This window comes from Pediculus humanus, genomic scaffold, assembly GCF_000006295.1.
Source record: "Pediculus humanus corporis 1103172107384 genomic scaffold, whole genome shotgun sequence".
NCBI lineage: Eukaryota > Metazoa > Arthropoda > Insecta > Psocodea > Pediculidae > Pediculus > Pediculus humanus.
Window position 1 is genome coordinate 113,419 of NW_002987011.1, and position 10,492 is coordinate 123,910.

General features: G+C 24.2%; 6 protein-coding genes across 6 annotated transcripts in view; 2 read left to right on the top strand and 4 right to left on the bottom strand.

The window, feature by feature from the left end:
- The window catches only part of Phum_PHUM037680 (uncharacterized protein), a gene marked incomplete at both ends in the record, with an annotated part of 3,568 nt that extends 2,381 nt beyond the window's left edge, over nucleotides 1-1,187 (bottom strand). Inside the window, 5 exons of the mRNA XM_002423067.1 lie at nucleotides 35-97; nucleotides 181-391; nucleotides 493-704; nucleotides 781-908; nucleotides 1,063-1,187. Coding sequence (XP_002423112.1) covers nucleotides 35-97; nucleotides 181-391; nucleotides 493-704; nucleotides 781-908; nucleotides 1,063-1,187 — 739 coding nt within the window. The remainder of the gene's footprint in view (nucleotides 1-34; nucleotides 98-180; nucleotides 392-492; nucleotides 705-780; nucleotides 909-1,062) is intronic.
- Nucleotides 1,188-1,989: 802 nt separating this feature from the next.
- On the top strand, nucleotides 1,990-3,529 carry Phum_PHUM037790 (synaptic glycoprotein SC2, putative; the record flags this gene model as incomplete). The annotated part of the gene is made up of 5 exons (XM_002423068.1): nucleotides 1,990-1,995; nucleotides 2,324-2,688; nucleotides 2,820-3,036; nucleotides 3,127-3,319; nucleotides 3,402-3,529. The coding sequence occupies 5 exons, from the start codon at nucleotides 1,990-1,992 to the stop codon at nucleotides 3,527-3,529; spliced, it is 909 nt and encodes a 302-aa protein (XP_002423113.1).
- A 1,213-nt stretch (nucleotides 3,530-4,742) lies between these two features.
- Nucleotides 4,743-6,510, top strand: Phum_PHUM037800 (uncharacterized protein; the record flags this gene model as incomplete). Its single annotated transcript, XM_002423069.1, has 7 exons — nucleotides 4,743-4,751; nucleotides 4,834-4,947; nucleotides 5,034-5,148; nucleotides 5,279-5,502; nucleotides 5,590-5,787; nucleotides 6,195-6,390; nucleotides 6,503-6,510. 7 exons carry the CDS (start codon nucleotides 4,743-4,745, stop codon nucleotides 6,508-6,510), a joined length of 864 nt encoding a protein of 287 aa, XP_002423114.1.
- Nucleotides 6,511-6,517: 7 nt separating this feature from the next.
- On the bottom strand, nucleotides 6,518-8,501 carry Phum_PHUM037810 (uncharacterized protein; the record flags this gene model as incomplete). The annotated part of the gene is made up of 2 exons (XM_002423070.1): nucleotides 6,518-6,563; nucleotides 6,847-8,501. 2 exons carry the CDS (start codon nucleotides 8,499-8,501, stop codon nucleotides 6,518-6,520), a joined length of 1,701 nt encoding a protein of 566 aa, XP_002423115.1.
- A 7-nt stretch (nucleotides 8,502-8,508) lies between these two features.
- On the bottom strand, nucleotides 8,509-9,259 carry Phum_PHUM037820 (protein JTB precursor, putative; the record flags this gene model as incomplete). Its single annotated transcript, XM_002423071.1, has 3 exons — nucleotides 8,509-8,677; nucleotides 8,799-9,041; nucleotides 9,204-9,259. The coding sequence occupies 3 exons, from the start codon at nucleotides 9,257-9,259 to the stop codon at nucleotides 8,509-8,511; spliced, it is 468 nt and encodes a 155-aa protein (XP_002423116.1).
- A 1,077-nt stretch (nucleotides 9,260-10,336) lies between these two features.
- Nucleotides 10,337-10,492, bottom strand: part of Phum_PHUM037830 (tubulin beta-3 chain, putative) — a gene marked incomplete at both ends in the record, with an annotated part of 2,136 nt that continues 1,980 nt past the window's right edge. The window contains one exon of the mRNA XM_002423072.1: nucleotides 10,337-10,366. Coding sequence (XP_002423117.1) covers nucleotides 10,337-10,366 — 30 coding nt within the window. The remainder of the gene's footprint in view (nucleotides 10,367-10,492) is intronic.

Below are 10,492 nucleotides of genomic sequence, written 5' to 3' on the forward strand. Positions count from 1 at the left end.
ACATCATTTCTATAAACCGGTCTATGAATAAAACGACTAATTTTTCTAGCTGATGGTAGCTCTTCGTTTTTCGTTGATTTTCTTGGCTCTGATATACCTTTCAAAATATAAGAAAAAATATAAATATTTTGCTTTCAAAATAAGTTTTGTATCTAATAAAAAAAAAAAAACTTCACAAACCATCAGAATAATTTGGCAACAGAATTCTTCTAAAAGGCTTCATGGCGGATCCCCATGTTTTATCAAAATCTTTATTATTACAAGTTCCATCGGCAGTTCTATACAAAGACTGATGACAGTTGATTGTATAATTAGGATAACAGAAGCCATCGAGTAAAACCGAAGAATCAAAAAGCTTCCACCTTTTTAAAGTATCGTGCTTATTGGGATTCTTATAACTATAAATACTTTTGGCTATTTTAATATCCGTCATATTAAAAGCAATAAAAGAAAAAAAAATATATATATATACCGCCGATGTATCTCTTTGACTCCAAAATTTAAAAGCTGTCCGACTTTAGACATATTACTTGCTTCCTCAGATGTATAAGTAGCAATTTGAGCTCTAAAAACTGGAGATTTAACTGGAACCGTTGGAAGATCATTTTCAATTAATTCTAATTCTTTTAAATTTTGAAATGCTACTTCAAAAGCGTCTGTTTGATCGTTCAATGCCGGTAATTGCACTTCCTTATAATTTTCTTCTATACAATCAAAGGAAAATGTACATTTTTTAAAAATTATGTCTGAGTGACATCTTATATACATAAGAATCTTTACCTTTTATCGGCCATTTTAATTTTAGTAAATTGTCTAATTCTGATGATGTATTTGAAATTATGTTTTTTACCTGAACTCTTTCATAATATAAAAACGTTATCAAAAGAGCTGCTAGTATTGCTATGCCACTAAAATATAAGAATTTAAGTAATCAATTTAAAATTAGCCATTTTAATTACAACTTTTATATGTAGCTTTGACATTTAAATCAATCAATCAAAGTGTTTGTGTCATTTAAACTAAATTCAAATTAAATAATTATATCAAAAATAAAAAACTCACGAAAAAACTGAATATAAACAGCAGTGAGATTTTTTAACATTTATTTTAGGTACGGTGTTCCCTACTCCTGTAAATGTGTACCTTGGAACCTTAGTTGTAGCAAACAAAGACTTTTCCGTTGACATGTTACACAATTCTCAATAAAAATGATATACTGAAAAATTAACTGTCTCCCTTGCTTTGTATTGTTACATAATTATCACGTGATTAAGCTAAAAAAAAAATCAATTATTAAAGGCTAATTGAACTAATGTCTACCCCATAGTGAACATTTTTAGAATTTATTCTTTATTAAATAATTCACTTCGGTAAAAAATTTTTAAATAAGCCAAGAATTTCAGAGTTTATATTATTGAAATATATCAGAATAATTTCAAAATTTTCAATTTATTACTACAACGAAGATAGTTATGTTAATTATGATGTTTTATTTTAAAATTTAAACCTTCAGGCTCATATTGCTAGTAGCATAATGTTAAAAATTATATTTAAAAGTAAAATTATCTGTAATGAAATTATATTCAAAAATAAATATGAATTGATTAGTTTAATACTTTTTTTTTTGAAAAACGTAATACATTTTAAGAAGAAACGCTATCAAAAAAAAGTTTCGGTTGTTATAAAAAAAAAACGGTTTTCTATGGCTTCCATGTTTTAGTAGAAACGTTAGTACTTTACACGTCATAATTTAAAGAAGAAAAAATTTTTTATTTTAATTTTATAAAAAATTAATTTATTATGATTTTAAAAAGTTGTAAAATATAATATTGTGTGATAATTCACCTGAAATTACAAATCATTGGTGAAAAAAATTAACTTAGAATAGCAAAAAAATTAAAAACTTCCATTTTTCGTTAAGTTTTACTTGTTAGATTATCACTCTAGCGGTGAAAATTATAACTAAAAATTTAATTGTCAGTATTCAACATGGAGGTAAGTACTAATGACTTGGCTTAAATTTTTTTAATTTTAAATTATTGTTATTTTTAAAGAAATTTAATAATTTTTTTATAATTTTGAATTTTAATATTTAATTAAAAGGTTTTTTTACATTCATGTTTTAATGGGAAAAATTATTTATTTTGGTTGTCGTTTAAAAAAAAAAAAAACTTGACTGATAAGTTTAAACTTTAATTAGAAACCTTAAAGTTCGAACTACCAAAATTCAAGAAATTTGTTTTATCAATGAAAATAATTTTCTTACAATTTATTTAAATTATTGTACAGAGAAAAAAAATTGTTTTTCTATTTTTTTTGCCAGATTGAATTTCTTAGTAGTGCCGGTTCGAAGTCCCTCGGCCGTTTTAAAAATGCTTCATCATCAACTACCGTTGCTCAATTGAAAAAAGAAGTTTACAAGTTAAACAAAAAATTACATCCAAATCGACAATCATTAAAATTAGATGTTAAAGGAAAAGCTCTGAAAGATAATGATACTTTAAAATCATTAAATTTAATGGACGGATCAAAGGTTTATGTGAAAGATTTAGGCCCTCAAATAGGTTGGAAAACAGTGTTTTTAGCCGAGTATGCTGGACCCTTAGGGGTGTATTTGCTGTTTTATCAAAGGCCATGGTTGATTTATGGTAACGATGTAGAAAATTTACCTTATCATTTTGTTGTTCAGTAAGTGAATTTCATTTTAATATTTATCGTTTTAACTTACATTTTAAATAAAAATTATTATGACTATCAATTAATAAGTAATGGACATTTTTTTTATGAATTAATTAAAACTCGAAATGTTTTTCTTTCAGTATTGCAGCTGCATGTTATTTTTTTCATTATTTCAAAAGAATTTTGGAAACACTTTTTGTACATCGATTTTCTCATGCTACAATGCCTTTGACAAATTTATTCAAAAATTGTTCTTATTACTGGATGTTTACTGCATATGTTGCTTATCACATAAACCATCCATTATATACCGCTCCGAGTTTTCTGCAAATATATTTGAGCTTGGCTTTATTCTTGGTAATAATAATTTAGTAATAAAAATTTTTTTTCTTTTAAGGTATTTTAGTTTTAGTATTTATTTTTTTTTTTTTTTTTTTTTTTTTTTAGCTTTGTGAATTTGGAAACTTTAGTATACATGTGGCATTGAGAAATTTAAGACCAGCAGGTAGCAATGTTCGTAAAATACCAGTTGCCACAAAGAATCCATTCACAAAATTATTTAATTTTGTATCTTGTCCAAATTATACATATGAGTTTGGAAGCTGGGTTTTTTTCACACTGATGACGCAGTGCTTACCAGGTATGTTGTCATTTTTATAAATGAAATAATGTAAATTTTAAAAAAAAATTCATTTTTAAAATTTTTATAATTTTATTTTCAGCTGCCATATTCGCTCTTGCTGGAATGTATCAAATGACTGTTTGGGCTATAGGAAAACATAAAAATTACAAAAAAGAATTTCCAAATTATCCAAAAAATAGAAAAGCCATTCTTCCTTTTCTTATTTAAGAAAATTGAAAACTTAATAATGTTTACCGAATAATTTTAACAGTTTTTATTTTAAAAAAAAAAATAATTTGTACTGGGAAAATAAAAAAATATCGCTCTCTTAATTAATATTTCAGTACTAGCCATTGTTAATTAAATTATCATTATTATTTATAATTCTTAATTTGTTGAGAAATAAATTTTTTTTTTGGTATCGAAAAATATTTTTTAATGTTTTATTTTGAACAAATTGATTGAATTGATTGAGTAATGAGTATTTTTATTGTGATTTTTATAAAATTTGTTTTTTACAAATATTTTTTCAGTCAATTTCCCAGATATTTTGATTGAAATTATAATTATCATTTAGTATTATTTACGATTTGGTGGTGAATCAATTGAAAATAATTGTTTTGATTTAGTAGAATTATTATTAGTTTAAAAATATTTGGTGTGGATATTATAAATTGAATATAGGGATTGTATGGGAAGGGGTGTGGATATAGGGATTTTATAGTTTTAGTGCAATTGAAGTAATTTTTTTTTAAAATTATATATTTTTATATGTTTTTTATATATTTTTATAATATTATTTTTTTGTTTAATTTTTCTTTTTTTTTTTATAAGCGTACAAAAGACATTTTATGTTTAGATAAATGTAGTTTTTTTTTTATTTTTTATTTTGTTAATGTTTTTATTAATTTTAAGAAAATGGTTTTAGGGGATTTATAATTTTTATTTGTTTTAAATATAAATTACTCGTTTCAAATTACATATTTAATAAAAAAAAAAAAAAAAAAAAATTATTAATTTGCAAAAGGAACTTGAAAAAAATTAAATGATCGCACATAGAATATAAAATTTAATTTTTTAAATGTTAAATAATATCACGAAGGTATTATTATTATTATCATTTTTTTTTTTTTTTCGAAATTGGCAATAAAAATAATGAATAATAATAATAATAATAATAATAAAATATTTATAAATAGAAAAAATAATATATAATTTTAAAATACGAATAAATCATAATTTTTTTTTTTGTATTAAAATAATATTTTCAAAATTTAATAATAATAATAAAAAATTAAAATATAATAATAATAAATTAATAAATAAATAATTAAAAATGATGGATGATGAACCTGAAGAACCTGTACAAGAACCACCGATAAGTAAAAAAAAACAAAGAGCCATCGCATTGAAATTAGAAAGAGAAAGAAAAAAAATACAAATGAAAAAGGTATTTAATATTATTAATTAATTAATTAATTAATTATGTACATATTATGTATATTAATAATAATTTTTTTTTTTTTTAACAGGATTTACTAGCTCGAGAAATAGTTTTAGATGAAAAATCATTAGAAAAGATAAGAGATAAATGGTACATAAAATTATTCGATATAAGAATACCGGAAATGCAAGATAATTTAAGGGTGAGTTTTTTTCCCGATAATAATAATAATAATGATAATTTTTAAATCGATACAAACTTAATTAATTTTTTTTTAAACATGTTTAGCACATTCTCCACTACATGGAAAAATTAATAGAAACTCACAATTTTAGAAAATTATTATTCGAAGAGGAAAGAAGTACATTTGATGAAATGTACGTTAATCAAGCTCAAAGTCAAAGTTCGGCCATAAAAAATCTCGAAGGCAAAAATAATTATTATTATATTTTTTTAAATTAAAAATTCTTTTTTTTTTGAATTTTCCAAAAAAAAAAAAAAAAACTTTTTATGTTTACAATTCCACATCATAGGTATTTATTTGAAGAGGATGGAAGATTTGCATAAGAGTTTTTTAGAAAGCGTAGATGAGAAAAAAAAAAATTCCACCGAAGAATTTACTCAAATCGATAACGAAGAATCAATTATATGTGAAAATATGAAATCTATGCTTTTTTTAATGGAACAAAATAAAAATCAAAAAGAAGATCAAATGAATTGTGAAATGTTTTTAAAAATCGATGATGAAAAGAGTAAAGTAATTATCATTTCAAAGACCGGGAAAAAAAAAAAAAAAAAAATTAAATAATAATAATAATAATAATTTGTTTTGTATGTTTTGTAGAACACTGAAAGACTTGAAAATTTACGAGGGACGATGGAAAAAAGAATGGAAAAAAAATGGGAAGATATTGGTAACACGATAAGAAATTATAATTTATTAACGCAAAAAAGGAGAAAAGAATATACTGTATTAAAAACTAAAGATGATGCGGATTCAAAAATAATTACAGAACAAACTAAAAAAATACAAAAAATGTCTGTAAGTGACAAAAGAAAGAAAGAAAGAAAGAAAGAAACAAACGTCCTGTTTTTGTCTCTTTTCAATGTTTTCCCCCCCCCCAAAAAAAAAAAAAAAAATGTTTTTATTTATTTTATTTATTATCAGGAACAATTGACAACTCTTAGAAACAATTTTGAAAATTGTTACGCTCCTCAAGAAACTTTAGATTTGATAAGAGATTTAAGAGAAGAAAGAGCAAAATTTCTCGATGCTTTTAAATATTTAAAAAAAATTTTAGATGAAGAAATTAAGGGAGACGAAAATCAATTAAAACATTTAACAGCAGCAACTAATGAAATACTAACAGTAAATTTATTATTATTATTTAACTTTTTATTTATTCCTCGCAAAATTTCGCATATATATAATTTTTTTATTCGTTAAAGGAATTAAAAGAAATTCGAATTAAAGGAGAAAGAATTTTAACTTTATTTAGAATATGTAGAAAATTTGAAACGGAAATAGAAAAAATAAGACCGGTTGGTGATACTCTTCATTTATTAAAAACAACCGAAATGCAAGATAAAAGAAAAACTCATCTAGAAGAAAAAAATATCGATCAAACTGGGAATTATATTGAAAGTTTAACTAAAGTAAATTTTTATTTTTTTTTTTTTTGGGGGGGGGGGGAGGGGAAGGGGCAAATTAATAAATTATTTCGATTTATTATTTAATAATAAATTTTTTCTTTTAGGATTTTGAAATATTATCAAAATTTTGGAAAAAAATAGCCGAAGTACGTTTGACGATGGTGGCTTTAAATAAAGTGGTTATTAATTTAGAAAGTGAAAATGCCGTTTTAAAAAAATCATTGGTTGTTTATTTAAAAAAATTTTCAAGTAAAACTAAAAGAAAATCAAATATTTATTAAAAAAATTTTTTAATTATATTTATTATCGCAATAAAAATATTTATTATTACATCTCACGCAAATTATAAACTCTTTAAAAAAAAATTTTTTTTTTTTTTTACGTTCCAGGGAACCCCACCAACAAATTATTTTTGGGCGTGCATGATGGGGGGTTTAATTTTGATAACAAGACAGTATAATTGGCTTCTTGGGCACGTAAACACCTATCGGAGTCAATCGCCATCATGCATTTAAAACCTTGAATGGTTTTTGCATTGTCATCATCGTGGGTTTGATCAGACGAATGGGCCAACACAAAATAATCCCCAACTGTTAATTGGGAGTTTTGGTAAATCCTGCTCCTCGGATACGATATTACGTGATTCGGCTGTATGGAACCGTAACAACAGGGACAAGAAATAAAAGCAGCTTTTTCTTCAATGCATCTTTCAATGACCAAATCCGTTGCTACGCCGCATGCGTGAAGTGACACTCCAATGTTAAAATTTCCTTTAAAATAATCCAAGTTTGATTGGCAAAAAATAACATTAAAGAGTTTTAGTTTGTAAGCTCTGTCTTTCGCTCTGTTTAACGATTGTTCCTTGTTTTCAATTAAAACGATTGTGCACGTGGGAAGAAGATGAGCCAAAGTCAGGCCTAAATGTCCACTTCCGGAACAGAAATCAACAATCCGATCTCCATTTTTGGCTATTTTTAAAATTGCTTTGATCATGCTTTTAAGTTGTTGATTTTTTTTTTCTAATCTTTTTATGGGTATTTGATTGTCTCCTAAACAAACTTCTGATGGTAAATCACCCCAATCGAAATCTATTCCCTCACCAAAATCTGATGTTATTCGGAAATCAATTTTTATTTCATTAACTATTTCCAAACATTTTTCTATTTCTTCTTGTTTTGTGTAAAAATGACGTTTCGGTTGTTTTTTTTTATATTCCCCTTTGTAAAAACTTTCTTTTTCAACTTTAGGTATAGTATAATTTCCATCTATTACATTTTTAAATACTTTTACATTTTCTGCAAATAACAGTAAGCCTTTTTCCGTTTTATCATTTTCCAACATGGTCATGTACCATTTAAACGTGAATGGCAAATTGTTTTTGAAAAAATCACAGGTTAAACATTTAAATAAAATATAAAAACTAGGAAAAAGAATTAAATCTTCTAATGTCATATCCAAACCATCAGAAAATTTATGCTCCAAAGTTTCCGACAAATTTAATTTCTCTTGTAATTGCACACTTAAACTTTTCTTTTTTTTTTCTTTAGCTATATCTTGTTTTTTTTTTTCAATATTGTGAATTTTCACAGGTTGCATCATGTGATTTTCAAACCTTACTAAATCTACAGGAATTTCATGCAAGTCACAATTTAAATTTTGCTTTTGAATTATGTGATTTATTGTAAGTGTCATGTCAACTTCACAAAACTTTGTCCAGAGGGAAGATTCAGCACAGGCATATAAACAATTTTGTTTAAATCCTAGTAGTGAATGCTTTTCATCGATAATTTTAATTAACTGGCGTAAAACTCCACATAAACCGCCAATAAATGATGTACCATTACAGGAAATTAAAACAGGTAATTTACAAATATTTGAGGATGCCAACATTTCATTTTCAATCACAATTTTAAATTCAATGCCTGATGTATTAATTTTAAAAGATGTTTTTTTTTCATCATTATTTGTAATTACAAGTGTTATAGGTACAGGAGGACAATCGCAATAAATATAAATAAATAAGCAAATTATTGTTTCTAATGGGACAAAGCATGTTCCATCTTTATCAACATTAGAAAAAACTTCAAGGCACAATTTATGCATTTTACCTTTAACTAGCTAAACCGCTTGCCAGTTGTTTTTGCACTCTTAGTATAACTCTTCTGTCTAAAATTTTTTGCCTATAGTACACAATGGTGTATGATAAAACAGCCAGAACAAACATTGAAATTTCAAATATCCAATATTTTCTTTCTTCAACCCATTTAACTTTAGAACAACTAAAAAGACATTAAAAAAAAAATTTTTTTTCTTAAATTAATAATAAAATTCAAGGTTTATATTTACAACTTTTCATAATCTTAACTATTACGATTAAGATTAATAATGATTTAAATTTACCTTCTATAGGTTATTCCTGAATTTTTACATTTAATTACTTCTTTAAAATGTGTAGGTAAACAGGCTTCCACACTACCACTATCAATTTCTAATTTACTACATAGATGACAAGGCTCAACAACTTCAAAAGTTTCTGTTTGCCAACAGTGTTGCTCTGCTTTTGAAGAATTATCTACATTTTTTAACTGTTCGTTATTTTGATCAGTCCAGTGACTTTCGACAATTAAAACAACTAAAGTTAACCTACAAACCACATTATCAAATTGTAAAAAAATAAATATTTAAAATGAATCTGTTACTTTCAGTTAATGAAATTACTTCTAAAAAAAAAAAACGTCAAAAGGAAAATTCTACTGTATTTCAAAAAATTAATTTTTATTCAATAATAATAATAATAATAATTACCCGCCCAAACAAAAAATACCCAATAGCATACGTTTCTTGCTACAAAACTCGATCATTTTTCTCAATTATTCTTAGTATTAAAACATATTCGAAAGTGATCGTGGTAGAAGAAGTTGCAAAAATTTAAACCATTTTTAATACACTTGATTTTATCTCTATGAAATTGTAACAAACGCGGCAAAACTTGGTGGTAACTTATCTCTGAGGTTATTTTATTAAATTTAGTTTTTTGGTTTAACGGTCAAATATTATTTAGCTTGGAAAATTTATATACGTTGCTAGAAAACTTTTATTTCTCATAGTTTCTAATCGAGTGCGTAAGTTTTCGTCAACATTCACATTATTTTAGGATTAATGGCTGTAAAAATCTGCATTTTCTATATGGAGTAGGACACAAAGGTAAAATATTTTACTTTCATTTTGTTCATTAGCATCCCCAATCGAATCATGAAACAATTTTTTCTAACACCAAAGAAAATTAAGTATCTTTATTCAAATGTTCTAAAAAAATATTAATACAAACTCATAAGAGTAATAAATTAAGGAAATGATTACTATTATTTCTTATGTAAGAATCTTTCCTAATCACATTCAATCAAAGCTTAATAATAATGATAATATTAAATTTTATTTTATTATAAAGAAAACATTCATTTGTATAAATCATTACTTTTTGTGTAAATCAATGATAATTTTTGATAATTAAAACTAATTGTCAGTTACACTTGTTTTAAAATAATTTATAAGTACTGCAATATATTCCTGATACAGAATTTAGATTCATGAATAAAATTGAAGCATAAAAAATTTTAATGCTTTTTAATTATAACATTTTTTATTACTGTTAAGCCAGACATTTTTAAATTAACTTAAAGTATTTCTTATAAATTTTATTGCTTTCGCATCTATTAGGAAATAGGAAAGGAGAAATAAATTTTATGTATCACATTACAAAAAAAAAGTTATTTTAAAATATTTATTAGGTTTAATTTAAAAAAAAAAAAGAACAATATTTTAAATATAATTTAATTATTAATACACAAAATTTCGCGTTTTGAAACATATACGGTTTAAAATACATAAATAAATAAATAAATAATTTTAAAAAGTGAAAAACACACTTTAATAGAACCTTAAATTTTAATAATAGTTGAGATATATAACTAAGTTATATATATAAAAGTAAAATGCATTACATAATATTACTTTAATTTTTAAAAAAAATTTTTTTTCCCCTCATTTTAAAAGTTTTTATTATTACTTGTAATAATATAATATAAATATATATA